The sequence below is a fragment of the Symphalangus syndactylus genome, chromosome 13 (genome assembly GCF_028878055.3).
Source record: "Symphalangus syndactylus isolate Jambi chromosome 13, NHGRI_mSymSyn1-v2.1_pri, whole genome shotgun sequence".
Lineage (NCBI taxonomy): Eukaryota > Metazoa > Chordata > Mammalia > Primates > Hylobatidae > Symphalangus > Symphalangus syndactylus.
Window position 1 is genome coordinate 34259869 of NC_072435.2, and position 19132 is coordinate 34279000.

Here is a 19132-nt window from a genome sequence, read left to right on the forward strand (position 1 = left end):
ATTCTGCTGCCTCAGCCTCCCTAGTAGCTGGGATTACAGGCACGTGCCACCACACCCGGCAATTTTTTTGTATTTTTTTTTTTGAGACAGAGTCTCGCTGTCTCCCAGGCTGGAGTGCAATGGCACGATCTCAGCTCACGGCAGGCTCCGCCCCCCGGGGTTCACGCCATTCTCCTGCCTCAGCCTCCTGAGTAGCTGGGACTACAGGCGCCCGCCACCTCGCCTGGCTAATTTTTTGTATTTTTAGTTGAGATGGGGTTTCACTGTGTTAGCCAAGATGGTCTCGATCTCCTGACCTCGTGATCCGCCCGCCTCGGCCTCCCAAAGTGCTGGGATTACAGGCATGAGCCACTGCGCCTGGCCTGTTTTTTTGTATTTTTAGTAGAGACGGGGTTTCTCCATGTTGGTCAGGCTGATCTCGAACTCCCGACCTCAGGTGATCCGCCCACCTCGTTCTCCCAAAGTGCTCGGATTATAGGCATGAGCCATCGTGCCTGGCCTAGAATTTTTTACCGTGATAGAAATGTTCCATATCTGTACTTTGCAAAGTGGTAGCCATTGGCTACATGTGGCTATTGAGTATACAAATGTTGTTAGTGCAACATATTTATTAAAACCTTTTTATTTAAACCTTTTTTGTTTTTGAGACAGGGTCTCACTCTGTTGCCCAGGTTAGAGTGCTGGTGGTGTGATCCCAGTTCCCTGCAGCCTAGATCTCTTAGGCTTGTCATCCTTCCACCTCAGCCTCCTGAGTAGCCAGGACTACAGGGAGATGCCACCATGCCTCGCTGATTTTTTTTTTGAAGCAGAGGTGAGGTTTCACTATGTTGTCCAGGCTGGTCTTAAACTCCTAGGCTCGAGTGATCCTCCCACCTTGACTTCCCAAAGTGCTGGGGTTACAGACATGAGCCACTGCAGCCAGCCTGAATCTTTTTATTTTTTATTTTTAAGAGATGAGGGTCTCTCTATGTTGTCCAGCCTGGTCTCAAATTCCTGGCCTCAAGCAATCCTCCAACTTCAGCCTGGGATTACAGGCAAAAGCCACCACACTCGGCTAATTATTTTTTTGTTTGTTTGTTTGTTTTTGGCAGAGTCTTGCTCTGTCACCCAGGCTGGAGTGCAGTGGTGCGATCTCAGCTCAGTGTAACTTCTGCCTCCCAGGTTCAAGTGATTCTCCTGCCTCAGCCTCCCGAGTAGCTGGGATTACAGGCATGTGCCACCAAGCCCGGCTAATTTTGTATTTTTAGTAGAGACGGGGTTTCTCCATGTTGGCCAGGCTGGTCTCAAACTCCTGACCTCATGTGATCCACCTGCCTTGGCCTCCCAAAGTGCTGGGATTACAGGCATGAGCCACTGCACCCCGCATTTTTTTTTTTTTTTTTTTTTTTTTTTTTTTAAGAAATAGGCTGGATGTGGTGGCTCACACCTGTAATCCCAGCACTTTGGGAGGCCAAAGCAGGTGGATCGCTTGATTCCAAGAGTTTGAGACCAGCCTGGGTGACATGGCGAAACCCTGTCTCTACAAACAAACAAAAACACAAAAATTAGCTGGGCATGGTGGCACACACCTGTAGTCCCAGCTGCTCAGGAGGCTGAAGTGGGAGGACCACTTGAGCCTGGGTGGTGAAGGTTGCAGTTAGATAGCACCACTGCACTCCAGCCTGGGCAACAGAGACCTTGTCTCAAAATAAGAGAGTCGGCCGGGTGCATTGGCTCATGCCTGTAATTCCAGCACTTTGGGAGGCCGAGGCGGGTGGATCACAAGGTCAGGAGATCGAGACCATCCTGGCTAACACGGTGAAACCTTGTCTCTACTAAAAATACAAAAAATTAGCTGGGCGTGGTGGCGGGTGCCTGTAGTCCCAGCTACTCGGGAGGCTGAGGCAGGAGAATGGTGTGAATCCAGGAGGCGGAGCGTGCAGTGAGCCGAGATGGTGCCACTGCACTCCAGCCTGGACAACAGAGAGAGACTCCATCTCAAAAAAAATATAAATAAGTAAGAGTCTCCCTCTGTCTCCAAGGCTGGAGTACAGTAGTGCAATCATAGCTCACTGCAGCCTCCAACTCCTGGGCTCATGCAGTCCTCCTGAGTAGCTGGACCGCAGGCATGAGCCACAGCCCCCAGCTTCCAGAACCTTTTTGTTTTCCAAAACTGAAACTCTGTACTTTACCCATTCAACTTTAACTCCCCATTTCCCTTTCCCCTGGCACCCACCATTCTATTTTTTTTTTTTTTTTCGGAGACAGAGTCTTGCTCTATCCCCCAGGCAGGAGTGCAGTGGCTTGATCTAAACTCACTGCAACTTCTGCTTCCCAGGTTCAAGCAATTCTCCTACCTCAGCCTCTCAAGTAGCTAGGATTACAGGCACGCACCACTATGCCCAGCTAATTTTTTGTAGTTTTAGTAAAGATGGGGTTTCACCTTGTTGGCCAGGTTGGTCTTGAACTCCTGACCTCAGATGATCCACCTGCCTTGGCCTCTCATAGTGCTGGGATTACAGGCGTGAGCCACCGCCCCCGGCCCCATTCTACTTTCTGTCTCTAAGAATGGGACTACTCTAGAGACCTCGTATAAGTGGAATCATACAGGATTTGTCCTCTTGTGACTGGTTTATTTCATTCAGCATAACCTCCTCAAAGTTTGTCCATATTGTATCTTTCTTCTCTTTTTCTTTCTTTTTTTTTTTTTTTTTGAGACAGAGTTTCGCTCTTATTGCCCAGACTGGATTGCAGTGGCACGATCTTGGCTCACCACAACCTCCGCCTCCCAGGTTCAAGCGATTCTCCTGCCTCAGCCTCCAGAGTAGCTGGGATTACAGGCACACACCACCGTGCCTGGCTAATTTTTGTATTTTTAGTAGAAACAGGGTTTCACCATGTTGCCCAGGATGGTCTCAATCTCCTGACCTCGTGATCTGCCTCCCTCGGCCTCCCAAAGTGCTGGGATTATAGGCGTGAGCCACCGCACCTGGCCTAATAGAGACGAGGTTTCGCCATGTTGGTCAGGCTAGTCTCAAACTCCTGACCTCAGGTGATCCACCTGCCTTGGCCTCTCAATGTGCTGGGATTACAGGTGTGAGCCACTGCACCCAGCCGTCTTTTTGCTTTTTTTTCCCCATTTGCTATTTTAAAACTTCTAGTTCAGGCTGGCCATGGTGGCTAATGCCTATAATCCCAGCACTTTGGGAGGCCGAGGGAGGTGGATCTCCTGAGGTCAGGAGTTCGAGACCAGTCTGGCTATCATAGAGAAACCCTGTCAAAAAAAAATGAAAAATAAAACTTCTAGTTTCAGGCTGGGTGTGGTGGCTCAAGCCTATAATCCCAGCACTTTGGGATGCCGAGGCGGGAGGATTGCTTGAACCTAGGAGTTCGAGACTAGCCCAGGCAACATAGTGAGACCCTCCCCCCATTCTCTATAAAGAATTTTAAAATTAGGCAGGCTGGTGGCATGTGTCTGTGGTTCCAGCTACTCAGGAGGCTGAGGTGGGAGGATCACCTGAGCCCCAGGTGGGTTGAGGCTGCAATGAGCTGTGATCGTGCCACTGTAGTCCAGCCTGGGCAACAGAGCAAGACCCTATCCCAAAACAAAAAACAGGCTGGGCACAGTGGCTCACGCCTGTAATCCCAGCACTTTGGGAGGCCGAGGTGGGTGGATCACAAGGTCAGGAGATTGAAACCATCCTGGCTAACATGGTGAAACCCCGACTCTACTAAAAATACAAAAAAATTAGCCGGGCGTGGTGGCAGGCGCCTGTAGTCCCAGCTACTCGGGAGGCTGAGGCAGGAGAATGGCATGAACCCGGAAGGAGCTTGCAGTGAGCCGAGATCGTGCCACTGCACTCCAGCCTGGGCGACAGAGCGAGACTCCATCTCAAAAAAAAAAAAAAAGTATTGGATCTCACACTTTAAACACGTACAGCTTCTTGCCTGTTGATTATGCCTCCATAATGCTGTTTTTTATTTTTATTCTTTTTTTTTTTTTTTTTTTTTTTGAGACGGAGTTTCACTCTTGTTGCCCAGGCTGGAGTGCAATGGTGTGATCTCGGCTCACCACAACCTCTGCCTCCCGGGTTCAAGTGATTCTCCTGCCTCAGCCTCCCTAGTACCTGGGATTACAGGCATGCGCCACCACGCCCGGCTAATTTTGTATTTTTAGTAGAGACGGGGTTTCTCCATGTTGGTCAGGCTGGTCTCCAACTTCCAACCTCAGGTGATCCACCCGCCTCGGCCTCCCAAAGTGCTGGGATTACAGGCGTGAGCCACTGCTCCCGGCCTTATTTTTATTCTTTTACCATTAATAGCCCAAGTGGGACCCCCTCACATTCCCCTGTGTATACTTAATCCTGTCTCTGTGCAAGTAACAATCAGATGCTAATCCCCCCCCCCCCACCCCTGTCCCACTGCTCCACCTTTGGGGCTGGGGACTGCTCATTTTTTCCCTCCAACCCCCAGAGACCAGATCCGCTCTCCTCCCTCACGGACCTCCCCCACTTACTCTGGGATGCTGGGGGTCCCTGGAGATCTCACCCTGGCCTGACCATCACTAACTGGGAGAGACTTAGAGGCCGACTTGAGTACTCCAACCGCCAGGGAGCCAGGGCTGGCTCAGAAGAAAGGCCTAGGGGCAGGGAGGGGATTGGCTGGGGAGGGGGCTCTGCCTAGCATAGGAAGAGCAGGAGAGGCCTCCTGAGTAGGGATTTTAATCTGATCCAGGACTTGAAAGGCAAGTGGGAACTGGCCCAGGGAAGAGGGTAGAGGCATGTGGGAAAAAGGGCACTGATGCAGAGGCCTGGAGGCTTGGGGCTGGTCTTGGGAATCGTACCATCTGGAGGGCATGGGGTGCGGAGGTAACCAGAGCTTGAATAGAGCTGCGGAAGACAGAGATGATTCCAGAAGGGTAAGGAGGTGGAGGCCCCTCTTTACTTCCTTCCCGCAGCCAGCACCAGGCCAGAGTTGGGTGGGCACCTGCTGGGGGATCCTCATGGTCCAGTATTGGTTGCAGGTTTTGAGGGGGCTGACAGGAGAGGTGGTTGCCAGGGAATGGTTCCAAGAAGATGCAATAGGGGAGGAGGCTGGGGATACCCAGGGGACATGGCCCAGCTTACGGAGGCTCCTGAGCTTCCAGGGGCATAGATATTAAGAAATTGCACGCTGAGCCTGGGTGTGGTGGCTTGTGTCAGTAATCCTAGCACTTTGGGAAGTCATAGTGGGAGAATGGCTCAAGACCAGGAGTGCAAGCCCAGCCTGGGCAACATACCAAGACCCTATCTCTACAAAAAATAACAAAAATTAGCTGGGTGTGGTGGCATGCTCCTGTAGTCCCAGCTGCTTGGAAGGCTGAGGCGGGAGGATCACTTAAGTCCAAGAGTTCAAGGCTGCAGTGAGCTGCGATGGTGCCACTGCACTCCAGTCTGAGCAACAGAACGAGAACCCATCTCCTTAAGAAAGAAAAATCGTGGCCAAGTGTGGTGGCTCACACTTGTAATCCCAGCACTTTGGGAGGCTGAGGCAGGTGGATCACCTGAGGTCAGGAGTTCAAAACCAGCCTGGCCAGCATGGTGAAACTCTGTCTCTACTAAAAATATAAAAATTACCCAGGTGTGATGGCAAACGCTTGTAATCCTAGTTATTCGGGTGGCTGAGGCAAAAGAATCGCTTGAACCTGGGAGGCAGTGGTTGCAGTGAGCCGAGATTGCACCACTGTACTCCACCTGGGCAACAAAAGTGAAACTCCGTCTCAAAAAAAAAAAAAATTGCATGATTAGTTTCTAGTACCCTGAAAGCTTAGAGGGCAAGTAGAAGGAGGAGCTTGCTTTTTGGGGAAACTTTAATCAGCAGAGGTAGGCGTGGGGAGGCCTCCACAGGGTCCTGTGAACCCTGAGCCCACTGTGGGAGCAGAGCAGCCCCCTCCTCACCCAAGGGAGCTTCTAGCCTTGACTCTCCCCCTTGCTGACTGAGTGACCTGTGACCTGTCTCCAGTCACTTCTTGCTTTGAGCCTTGGGCTTCCCAGTTCCCACGTTTCCTTTATTTTTTATTTTTTTATTTTTTTGAGACGGGGTCTCGCTCTTTCGCCCAGCCCGGAGTGCAGTGGCGCAATCTCGTCTCACTGCAAGCTCCGCCTCCCGGGTTCACGCCATTCTCCTGCCTCAGCCCCCCGAGTAGCTGGGACTACAGGCGCCCGCCACTGCGCCCGGCTAATTTTGTGTATTTTTAGTAGAGACAGGGTTTCACCGTGTTAACCAGGATGGTCTCGATCTCCTGACCTCATGATCCGCCCGCCTCGGCCTCCCAAAGTGCTGGGATTACAGGCGTGAGCCACCGTGCCCGACCGTTTCCTTTATAGGAATGTTTATGGAGATCAAGCCAACCATGCCTGTTAAGGGTGGGTTATTTTTCTAGAGAGTCTGACTACCTGAGCTAACATCCTTGCACCTGCCCACCTGTCCATCTGTCTATTCTCATTCATCCATGTAGCAAACATTTATGTGGCATCTAATGTGTCCAGCCCTGTCTGAGGCTCTGAGGATACAGCAGTGACTCAAACAACATTCTTTGCTTTCATGAAACTTATGCCTTGGGGTGAAGAAGACACCCCAATGAAACAGATCAACTGAGACAAGAGGGTTGAAGGAACTACACAGGATCAGGAGACAAAATAATATTGTGGTCTCTTTGGTGGTAGTCTGAGAAGGCTTCTTGGAAGAGGTGACATTTGAGCTGAAATAAAAATGATGACACAGTCAGACATGTATGTGACTGGGGTGCAAACATGGTACAAGTGAGCTTGGTGAGTTGGAAGCCCAGCAAGCAGCAGTTGCTATGGATTAAGCTGGAGATGCAGAGGTGGGGAGGCAGCAGGGCCAGAATGTAGAGGGCAGGAATGTGTCCAGAAATAAGGGGCTCAAGTAAGGCAGAACCCTGGACTTGGGGTCCACCTTGGGGTCTTTGCGGGGAGTGGTACCTCAACTGGCAGCATCTCTGGTCACTAGCACCCTGTGGGACCCCTGCTCAGAGAGCCTCAGAATGGAAGAGACAGGTCCATCTGGAAGGGACAGCCAGGACCCAGTGCCGAGGCAGGCCGTGGTTATCTGCAAACAGCCCTCTTCCTTCCAGCACGTCACATGCTCCCGCCTGAGCCTCTGGCTACAGGAATCAGGTGACCCCAGGCAGCAGGCCAGGCTGCAGGGGCGGGTGAGTGAGTCAATGTATGCAAGTGTGTGCGTGTGTGTGTTTTCATCTCTGGGAGGCCCAGACATCTGGGGTCTGAATTAATTGCCTTTTTCCCAACCCTGGGCAAGTCCTGTATTTCCAGCTAGATTGAAAGCAAAACAAAACAAACCTATGTGCATAGCTCTGATCTGCTGAGCAGTGCCAGAGTCCTTGGGGGTTCAGGGAAGCCGTGGGGACCAGCCCTTCTCACTCAGACCCCTGGAGGGGGGCAGGGATCCTCTGCTCATCCCCCCCAACCCACCTCCTGTGTCAGTACAAAGCCCCATTCTCTCTCTTTCCCCCAATCCGGGGCTATTTTTAGCCACTAAGAAGGATTATCAGTTTGGTTCCCAGGTGGCAGGGGCCGAGCTGGGAGTGGGGCCAGGGAGGCTTCAAACAGCAGCCAGGCTTGGGGGCGGGTGGGGTGAGGGGAGAAGAGAGACTCGGGCTGGTCACACTGGCCCTGCCACCCACACGGTGGCTCTGCAGATGACCCTGAAGTTGCTGTTGTCCAGCCCAGCCCAAACACATCAGCTGCAGCTTTAAGGGAAGGTGGCAGAGGCGAGGAAAGCTTCCAGCAGCCTTAGGCACCTCAGATGCTGGAAACCATCCTAAGGGCTTGGAAGAACCATCTAGCAGCCTCCATAGGCCAGCACCCCTTCTTTCCAGACCACTCCCCATCCTGCCCCCGCCTCCTGTCTACTAGTAACCATCACAGTCTCTAAGTTTTTTTTTCCTGAAACAGGATCTGCCCTGTCACCCAGGCTGGAGTGCAGTTGTGTAATCACAGCTCACTGCAGCCTCAAACTCCTGGCCTCAACCAGTCCTCTCACCTCAGCCTCCTGAGTAGCTGGGATTACAGGTGTGCATCACTATGCCCACCTAATTTTTAAATTTTTTAAATCTCACTATGTTGCCCTGGCTGGTCTCGAACTCCTGATCTTAAGCAATCCTCCCACTTCGGCCTCTCAAAGTGCTGGGTGTGAGCCACTGCACTCAGTCCTCTAAATTTTACTAGGTGCTCACTCCACCTCAAGTGCCATTCCTAACCACTCCATGTGGAAGAGGGGCTATTGTTTGTTCCATTTTACAGATGAAACTGAGGCACAGATAGGCCACGTTCCGTGGCTGGTAAACAGGTGAGGCAGGAATCAGTAATCAGATCCATAGTGATATCAGCATGGAGTGTTTATAAACTGCCCGCCTGCCCTGAGCCTCACAATAGACTGGTAGAACAAGGAGGAAATCTAGCTGTACCCATTTTTCAGATGGGACAACTGAGGCCCAGGAAGACAGAGGATGACAGGGAACAAACAGAAGAACTGGATCCAAAAGAGAAAAGCTAGAAATTGAGGAACATACCCCTCAGCCTCATTTCCTCCCTTCCCTCAGGAAGAGAAGTTGAGCCTTGCTGGCCTGAGGTGCCTGGTTACAGCCATGCCTAAGCCCCTCCCGTATGCCAGACGCTGCCTCAATGCCCCAGGTGCAAGGTCTCTGAGCTGCTTAACCACCCTTCAGGGAGGGCCCCTGTCCCACCAACAGGTGACGAAATTGAGGTTCCCAGGGATTTGAAGCATTGCAGCTAGGACTCCAGCCAGTCTGCTGGGCTCCAGACCCTGTTCTTTTCTCAAACCACAGCATCTTTTATTTATGCTTTAAGAGGGAGAAGAGGGAAGGGAACAGACAGAGACAGGTTGGTGAGGTTAGTGAGAGAGTAGGACCTCTGGGGCCAGACCTCTGCAATCAGGGCATATCAGTCTGAAGCCTCCTTGGAGAGCTCCCTGGTTTAGAAAGTGCATCTGTTCCCCTTTCTGTTCCACTCAGGAAGGAATGGGCATGATTCAGCAGAGGAGAGTAGAGTTTAGAACTGGTTATGCTTCCTTCTCCAACCCTCCCTGCAAAAACACTGGCCAGCTCCTGACATCACAGTAAGACAGGGTTTGCAGGAGGGTGCTTTAACAGGATCCAAAGCAGGGCAGTCGGGCTGCTTTCAGGAGGAGGTGACAACTGAACTGGGTTGAAGGATGCATAGGAGTTTGCCAAACAGAGAAAGCGTTTAAGCCCTTTAGGGGCAGAGATGTTGCTTGTTTTCCCCCACCATTTTGTGTCTTCAGCACCCAAATACTAAATGAGTATTCTAGGCAGAGGCCAGTATTTGTAAAGGCTAGGATGTGTGAAACTATATGGTCTGGTGGGAGCAGAGTATCAGCCAGTAAACTGGTGGGCATTGAAGCTGGGCATATCAGCAGCGGCAAGGCTTGAGATTGTGAGAAGCCATTGCTCCTGTGGTTCTCCTTCATCCCCTACACTCATCATGACTTGAATGTACCAAGGTGTGCAAGGATGCATCCAAGACCCTTGGGTGAGGGGAAAACATGGAGCTGGGGGTCTGGATGCCTGGGCCTTCCTGGGACACCTAGCCCCCTTCCATCTGCACCTGGGTGTCTGTCAGAAAGGTAGCAGGGTCTCTGAGAAGGCTGCACCAGTGACTCAGAAGGCTGAGGTGGGAGGATGGCTTGAACCCAGGAGTTTGAGGCTGCAGTGAGCTATGATCAGGCCACTGCACTCCAGTCTGGGTGACAAAGTGAGACCCTGTCTCTAAGGGATTGCAGATACCCTGCAGTGGTCATGGCTCTGGCTGTGAGGCTGAGTACAGTTGGGACCAAGAATGCCAAGCTGGCCATGTGTCCTTGAGCCCCCATGGGCACACGGGATCAAGCCAACCTTGTCTGCTAGTGAAGATGGTTTCTTTTTCTTGAGAAATCAACCACCTGGGCTGAAGTCCCCACATCCACCCAGCTGTTCATGTGTCTACTCTGTCTGGGATGCCTGGGCCTCGTTGTAGGTCTAGACTAGCTGCTATCCCACACCCTTGACTGCTTGTTGGGTTACTGACTTCTAGTGCCCCTCCCCAACCAGAGTATCCAATGCTAGCAGCAGCTCCTAATACTTCACTGATGCCTAAATGTCAGGTGCCCCATAGCATGGTACTCAGCCTGCCCCTTCATGTGCACTCTCTTCCTTTTTTTTTTTTTTTTTCCCCAAAACAGGGTCTTGTTGACCCCTTGCTGATAGATAGAGGATTCCATCCATCTTCATGGATTTCAACAGCAGCCACTCACTGACAAGTCCTACCCAGGCCCCACCCACCCCAAGCCTGTGCCCCAAACCTGAGTAGCTCCTGCCTCCTCCACATGCCCACAGGAACATTTTAGCTGCCCACCCCCGCACCCACAATTTGTGTTGTCTGACACTTATCCTGACTCCCGTCCTGAAATGAACTCACCCATTCTGGTTTATCCAGTTCTTCAGACTGGAAGGCTGACAGCTTCAGTGGCCAAGTGGGGTGAGGCTGAAGATGGAATTAAGGTTGTTATCAGCTGAGCTTGAGATGGGAGATCATCTGGGTGAACCCAGTGTCATCACAAGGGTCTTAAAATGAAGAAGACGGAGGCAGGAGAGACATTGTCAGAATGACGAGGTGGGAGAAAGACCCAACTAGCCACTGCTGGCTCTCAAGATGGAGAAAGGGATCAGGAGCCGGAGGATGCAGGCAGCCTCTAAAGCCAGAAAAGGCAGGAAATGGCTGGGTGTGGTGGCTGGAGCGGATAGTCCCAGCTACTCAGGAGGCTGAGGCAGGAAGATGGCTTGAGCCCAGGAGATCGAGGCTGCAATGAGCTATGATTGCACCGCTGCATTCCAGCCTGGATGACAGAGTGAGGTTGCCTCCCCACAGAAAATATAGTCTCTTAGCAATTTTCCAGTATATACTATATTATTAACTAAAATCATCATGACGTACAGATCTCTAGGACTTACTACTCCTGCTAACTGAAATTTCATATCCTTTGACCAATCTCTTGCCAATTTCCTCTCCCAACCCTTCTCTTCTCTGGCTCCACTTTGGAAAGCATTTGGCTCTTGGGGGGCCCCACCTCTAAATGTCTCTGGAATCTATCCCCTTATCTCTACCTCATCTCAACTGGACATGCCAGAGCACCCTCTTCTGGCCTCTAAAATGCTACGCCCTGCATGGCAATCAATACTCTGAGGATCCGTGCATTATTCAGAATAGAACCAAGGGCAACGGAACCGCCACATTCCCCTGGTGGGAGTGTAAAATGGTGCAGTCTCACCCTGGAAAGCAGTTTGCCCACCTCGGCCTCCCAAAGTGCTGGGATTACAGGGGTAAGCCGCCACGCCCAGCTGCCCCCTAGGCTGGTCTTGAACTCTTGGCTTTGGCTGGGCGCAGTGGCTCACGCCTGTAATCCCAGCACTTTGGGAGGCCGAGGCGGGCGGATCACCTGAGGTCAGGAGATCAAGACCTTCCTGGCTAACACGGTGAAACCCCGTCTCTACTAAAAATACAAAAAATAAGACGGGTGTGTTGGCGGGCACCTGTAGTCCCAGCTACTTGGGAGGCTGAGGCAGGAGAATGGCGTGAACCCGGGAGGCAGAGCTTGAAGTGAGCCGAGATCGCACCACTGCACTCCAGCCTGGGTGACAGGGCGAGACTCTGTCTCAAAAAAAAAAAAAAACAAAACTCTTGGCTTCAAGCAATTCTCCTGCCTCAGTCTCCCAAAGTGCTGGAATTACAGGCATGACCCACTGCACCCAGGTCTATTTTTTATTTTATTTATATTTTTATTTTTTATTTACTCTGTTTTTGGAGGCAGGTATCACTCTGTCATTTAGGCTGGAGTGCGGTGGCATGATCACAGCTCATTGCAGCCCCGAGCTCCTGGGCTTAAGGAATCCTCCTGTTTCTGCCTCACGAGTAGCTGGGATTACGGCCACATGCCACCATGCCCGGCTAATTTTTGTATTTTGTGTAGAGACAGAGTTTCGCTATGTTGTCCAGACTGGTCTCAAACCCCTGGGCTCAAGCAATCCTCCTGCCTCAGCCTCCTAAACACTGGGGTTATGGTATTTTTATTTATTTTTATTTATTTTATTTATTTTTGAGATGGAGTCTCGCTTTGTCACCCAGGCTGGAGTGCAGTGGCACGATCTTGGCTCACTGCAGCCTCCGCCTCCCGGGTTCAAGCAATTCTCCTGCCTCAGCCTCCTGAGTAGCTGAGATTACAGGTACCCGCCACCATGCCCAGCTAATTTTTGTATTTTTAGTAGAAACGGGGTTTCACCGTGTTGGCCAGGCTGGACTCAAACTCCTGATCTCAAGTGATCCACCCACCTTGGCCTCCCAAACTGCTGGGATTACAGACTTGAGCCACCATGCCTGGCCTATTTTTATTTTGTAACATGGCAAGGTTATCATGAAGAACTGACAAAACTAAGCTATGATGACAAAAAAAATAAAAAAGGTGGTGGAGGGCAGGACAAGGTGGCTCACGCCTATAATCCCAGCAATTTGGGAGGCTGAGTGAGGAGGATCGCTTGAGCCCAGGAGGTCAAGTCTGCAGTGAGCTATGATTGCACCACTGCACTCCAGCCTGGGCCACAGAGTGAGACCCTGTCTAAAGAAACAAAAACAACTGGAATGGTTGTTACCTTTGGATGACAAGACAGGGGTGGAGGTTGACTGGGAAGAGGTATGAGGGAAGTTTCTAGAGGAAATATTTGTGATAGGAGACTGGATTAGCCAGGTACATAGTTTTGTCCAAACTCAGTGACTATGCCCTTAAAGATGTGTGCAGGCCAGGTGCCGTGGCTCATGCCTGTAATCCCAACACTTCGGGAGGCCAAGGCGGGAGGATCACTTGAGCCAGGAGTTTGAGACCAGCCTGGATAACATAGGGAGAACCTCTCTCTACGCAAAAATTTAAAAAATTAGCCAGTCATGGTGGTGTGTGCCTGTGGTCCTGGCTCTGCAGGGGCTGACATGAAAAGACCACCCGAGTCCTGGAGGTCAAGGCTTCAGGGAGCCATGATCTCTGCGCTCCAGCCTGGGTGACAGAGAGAGACCCTGTGTAAAAAAACAAAAAGTCTGCATTTCACTTGGGTAAATACTACCTTGAAAGGAAAAACCCATAAGCAAATATTGAACCCTAGTTAATGATCTGTGTGCTGACATGTGTAGGGGCGATGTGGCCTGAGGTCAGCTGCCTACTTTGAAATGCATCAGGAACAACCAGATAAACTGATGGTGGATGGAGGGATGGATGGGCAGATGCAGAGGCAGATGGGTGATGGAATAAACAGAATGGAATGCAAAGGGGAGAATCTAGTGGTGGGAATACAGGTATTCACTGTAAAATTCTTTCAACTTTTCTGTAGGTTTGAAATGTTTATTATAAAATGTTGGGGGAAGGCTGGGTGCGGTGGCTCATGCCTATAATCCCAGCACTTTGGGAGGCTGAGGTGGGCAGGGCAGATCACTTGAGGTCAGGAGTTTGAGACCAGCTTGGCCAACATAACAAAACCCCATCTCTACTAAAAATACAAAAATTAGCCAGGTATGGTGGCACACACCTGTAATCCCAGCTACTCGGTAGGCTGAGGCATGAGAATTGCTTGAACCTGCAAGGTGGAGGTTTTAGTGAGCTAAGATCACGCCACTGCACTCCAGGCTGGGCGGCAGAGTGAGACTCCATCTCAAAATGTTGGGGGAAATAATCCAGATTTTTCCCTGTGGCCCCCATGCCTTGCAGGCTCTATGCTGCCCCTCATCGCCTCCCTGCCCTCCCCTCTTCCCTCTCTCCCCCTTGTTCACTCTGCACCAGCCACACGGACCTCGTCACTGTTCCTCCAACATCCCAGGCATGGTCCTGCCTCAGAGCCCTTGCACCTGCTGCCTGTCTAGAAAGCCCCTCCCCCAGCCCCACCTTCTTGTGTGCAAACCCACAACCTTCTCATCTTTTTTTTTCTCAAACATAGGGTCTTGCTCTGTCCCCCAGGCTGGAGTACAGTGGTGTGATCATAGCTCCCTGCAGTCTTGAACTCCTGGGCTCAAGTCGTACTCCCACCTCAGCTTCCTGAATAGCTAGAACTACAGATACGTGCCACCACACCTGACTACTTTTTGAATTTTTTGTAGAGACAGGGTCTTGCTATGTTGCCCAGGCTGGTCTTGAACTCCTGAGCTCAAGTGATCGACCTGCCTCAGCCTCCCAAAGTGTTGGGATTACAGGCATGAGCCACTGCGCCTGGCCTGACCTCCGCATCTTTTTTTTTTTTTTTTTTTTTTTTTTTTAAGATGGAGTCTCGCTCTGTCACCCAGTCTGGAGTGCAGTGGCATGATCTCGACTCATTGCAACTTCTGCCTCCCAGGTTCAAGTGATTCTCCTGCCTCAGCCTCCCAAGTAGCTGGGGTTACAGGCATGTGCCACCACACCTGGCTGATTTTTGTATTTTTAGTAGAGATGAGGTTTCACCATGTGGACCAGGCTGGTCTTGAACTCCTGACCTCAGGTGATCCACCCGCTTCAGCCTCCCAAAGTGTTGGGATTACAGGCATGAGCCACCGCACCTGGCCTGACCTCCTCATCTTTAAGTCCCAGCTCAGATGGCACCCCCTTAGAGAGCCTCTCCTTGATCACATTTAAAATCACACCACTCTGTTTTCTACCCGGCCTGTTACACTTTGGCATCGCATTCATTTATGAATCTGTTTACTTGTTTATTGGCTGCCTTCTCTGTTGGTCTGTGAGCTGGGCAGGAATGTGTTGGCTTTATTCCCCTGCTGTGTTGCCAAGGCCCAGCCCTGACCTGACACGTACAAGTCAATTGGAGAACATCTCTTGCCTGGATGGATGGATGGACGGACAGACAGACGGATAGATGCAAGGACAAATGGATAAATGGATGGATGGAAGGGGGAAATGGATAGATGGAAAAATAGATGGACAGAAGGATGAGTGGGTGGAAGGACACACAGGTGAGTGATGGATGATGAGTGGACAGACAGATGTTTAGATGGGTGGACAGATAGATGGATGATGGATGGATGATAGATGGATGATGGGTAGATGGACAGATTTTTGGATCAGTGGAGATGTGTGGATGGATGATGGATGGGTGGACAGATCTTTGGATGGGTGGATGGATGATGGGTGGGTGGACAGATCTTTGGATGGGTGGACAGAGGGATGGATGAATGATGGGTAGATGGACGGTGGGTGGACAGATGTTTGGATGGGTGGACAGGTGGATGGATGATGAGTAGATGGGTGGACAGATGTTTGGATGGGTGGACAGGTGGATGGATGAGTAGATGGATGGACAGATGTTTTGATGGACGAACATATGGATGGGTGGATGGACAGATGTTTGGATGGGTGGATGGATGGATGATGGGTAGATGGATGAGTGGATAGGTGGATGATGAATAATGGGCAGATGGACAGATGTTTTGATGGACGAACAGATGGATGATGGGTGGATGGATGATGGGTGGGTGGACAGATGGATGATGGGTAGATGGATGGGTAGATGATGGATAATGGGTGGATGGACAGATGTTTTGATGGATTAACAGATGGATAATGGGTGGGTGGGCAGATGTTTGGATGGGTGGATGGATGATGGGTGGGTGGACAGAGGGATGGATAGGTAGATAGATGGACAGGGGGATGGGTGGACAGTCAAATGAATGAACAAACAAACTTTCTGAGTGGGAACCACTGTGGTAGGCTGGACCCTTGGCTCAAGATCTCAGGGAAGGGAGCAGCTGTTTGGCCTCCTCAAGCAGGCTGGGACATGCTGGCCGGAGCTGCCCCACCTCAACCGCCACTCCATTATCCGGCAAGCTCAGTTATGCAGTAGGCTCTCTTACCCTCTCACTTTGTGGGCTCTGGGATAGCAAGAGAGACTCCTGAAATTCTCACCTAGAGAGGAGTCTACCTTCCAAAGATGGCCAAGAAAGGGACTCTGGATTTTTTTTTTTTTTTTTTTGAGACAAGAGTCTTGCTCTGTCACCCAGGCTGGAGTGCAGTGGCGTGATCTCTGCTCACTGCAACCTCCGCCTCCTGGGTTCAAGCAATTCTCTGCCTCAGCCTCCCGAGTAGCTGGGATTACAGGCACATGCCACCATGCCTGGCTCATTTTTGTATTTAGTAGAGACAGGGTTTCACCATGTTGGCCAGGCTGGTCTTGAATTCCTGACCTCGTGATCCACCTGCCTTGGCCTCCCAAAGTGCTGGGATTACAGGCAGTGAGCCACTGCGCCCGGCCTCTGGATTTCTTTAAATCCTTCATCTTTGGGGGCTGCTTCAGAGGCAGCTTCCTGCAGTGGAAAGAAACCTTCCTGGACATTTGAGGACTCAAGTTTTTTTTTGAGACAGTTTTTCTGTATTGCCCAAGCTGGAGTGCAGTGGCATGATCTCGGCTCACTGCAAACTACTCCTCCCGGGTTCAAGCGATTCTCCTGCCTCAGCCTCCTGAGTAGCTGGGATTATAGGCGCCTGCCACCATGCCCGGTTAATTTTTGTATTTTTAGTAAAGATGGAGTTTTGCCACGTTGGCCAGGCTGGTCTCAAACTCCTGACCTGAAGTGATCTGCCCACCTCAGCCTCCCACAGTGTTGGGATTACCGGCATGAGCCATGGTGCCTGACCACGACTCAAGTTTCTGACCCCAAGCAGCCATTCCCTTGACTTCTGGCTACCATCTTGGCATCAGTTAAGTGCAGAGTGATAACTACCATTTTGGGCTGTGTTATTACTCTTGTTAAAGAGCAGTAGGCCAAGCATTTTAGGTTGAGAATCCTGGGTATTACTGTCTGTTTTTTTGTTTTGTTTTTGAGATGGAGTCTTGCTCTGTCACCCAGGCTGGAGTGCAGTGGCACGATCTCAGCTCACTGCAACCTCCGCCTCCCAGGTTCAAGTGATTCTCCTGCCTCAGCCTCCTGAGTAGCTGGGATTACAGGCATGTGCCACCATGCCTGGCTCATTTTTGTATTTTTAGTAGAGACAGGGTTTCACCACGTTGGTCGGGCTGGTCTTGAACTCCTGGCCTCATGATCCACCCACCTTGGCCTCCCAAAGTGCTGGGATTACAGGCGTGAGCAACTGCACCCGGCCTACTAATCTGTTTTACAGATGAACTTGAGGTTCAGAGAGGTCAAGTCATTTGCCTGAGGACACACAGCCCAACTCTGCCTTTAACACTGACCAGGCAATGGAGTGGGAGTGATGAGAATGAAGTGGTGGCTCTTCTGGGGCCAGAGGACAGTTCCAAAGTCCTAGGCAAGGGGAGTTCAATCTTCCAGTCCCGCCTCCTGGTTGTCAGCTGCGCTGATAGGGGCCCAAGTAGGAGTTCTGAGGCTCCAGCCTCTCAGGCCCCACTTGCCCCACCCATTCTGCTTGCAGACCTCCCAGCTAACTGGAACCTGTGTCCACAGAATGCTGTCCAGTTTCAACGAGTGGTTTTGGCAGGACAGGTTCTGGTTACCACCCAATGTCACATGGACAGAGCTGGAAGACCGGGATGGCCGTGTCTACCCCCACCCCCAGGACTTGCTGGCAGCCCTGCCCCTGGCGCTGGTCCTCCTGGCCATGCGCCTCGCCTTTGAGAGGTGAGTGTCTGCCCTGCCGCGACTCATTGCCCACGCAGTCGCTCCAGTATGTGCTCGTGCCCTGTGTGCAATTTGCCACTGCAGCATGTCCCGAGTGGAAGCTGGCTTTGCACCAAAGCACTTTCCCTGGCTCCAGCCTGCCCCCAGCCGCCACCACCCACACTTCTGGCCTCTGCTTGCTGGTTTATAGGAACACCGCCCGCAGCTCAGGGCTGGGTATGCCAGCATCTTCATAAAACAGGGATGGGAGGCCGGGCACGGTGGCTCACGCCTGTAATCCCAGCACTTTGAGAGGCTGAGGCAGGTGGATCACTTGAGGTCAGGAGTTCGAGACCAGCCTGGTCAACATGGTGAAACTCTATCTCTGCTAAAAATACAAAAATTAGCCAGGCGCACACCTGTAATCCCAACTACTCGGGAGGCTGAGGCAGGCGAATCACCTGAACCTGGGAAGTGGAGGTTGCAGTGAGCCAAGATCGTGCCACTGCACTCTAGCCTGGGCAACAGAGCAGGACTCCATCCAAAAAAAAAAAAACAAAAACACAAAAGACAAATGTGAGCTGGTGTGTTATCCCATCCCAAAGGCATCCCAGGGCCTCTTTGAAGGACAGTGGGGTGGGTGGAGGATTTTCCAGTTTCAAATGCAGGGGTTTTAGCCCTTTAAAAAAAAAAAAAAATTTTGAATCTAGGCCAGGCGTGGTAGCTGATGCCTGTAATGTCAGCAATTTGGGAGGCTGAGGTGGGTGGATCGCTTGAGTCCAGGAGTTCGAGATCAGACTGCACAACATGGTGAAACCTCGTCTCTATTAAAAAAAATACAAAAATTAGGCTGGGTGCAGTGGCTCACGCCTGTAATCCCAGCACTTTGGGAGGCCGAGGTGGGTGGATCATGAGGTCAGTTGTTCAAGACCAGCCCAACCAACATGGTGAAACCCTGTCTCTACTAAAAGTACAAAAAATTAGTTAGATGTGGTGGCACATGCATGTAGTCCCAGCTACTCAGAAGGCTGAGGCAGGAGAATTGCTTGAACCCAGGAGACAGAGGTTGCAGTGAGCCGAGATCATGCCACTGCACTCCAGCCTGGGTGACGAGCAAAACTCCATCTCAAAAAAAAAAAAAAAAAAAGAACAAAAGCCTCAGCCCCACCAGTAGCTGGGACTACAGGCATGCCACCACAACTGGCTAACTTTTTTTTGAGACAGAGGAGTCTTGCTGTCACCTTGGCTGGAGTGCAGTGGCACGATCTCAGTTCACTGCAACCTCTGCCTCCCAAGTTCAAGCGATTCTCCTACCTCAGCCTCACAAGTAACTGGGATTACAGGCATGTGCCACCACACCTGACTAATTTTTGTATTTTTAATAGAAACGGGGTTTTGCCATGTTGGCCAGGCTGGTCTCGAACTCCTGACATCAGGTGATCCACCCGCCTTGGCCTCCCAGAGTGCTG

The 19132-nt window shown here is 51.3% G+C and overlaps 1 protein-coding gene across 4 annotated transcripts in view; it reads left to right on the plus strand.

The window, feature by feature from the left end:
* CERS4 (ceramide synthase 4) overlaps positions 1-19132 on the plus strand; it is a 53158-nt gene that overhangs the window by 24248 nt on the left and 9778 nt on the right. For 2 of the 4 annotated variants that reach the window (XM_063615921.1, XM_055237518.2), the window contains one exon: positions 17479-17684. In XM_063615921.1, coding sequence (XP_063471991.1) covers positions 17512-17684 — 173 coding nt within the window. In that variant the 5' untranslated portion in view covers positions 17479-17511. The remainder of the gene's footprint in view (positions 1-17478; positions 17685-19132) is intronic. The other 2 variants (XM_055237517.2, XM_055237516.2) reach the window with 1 other exon arrangement.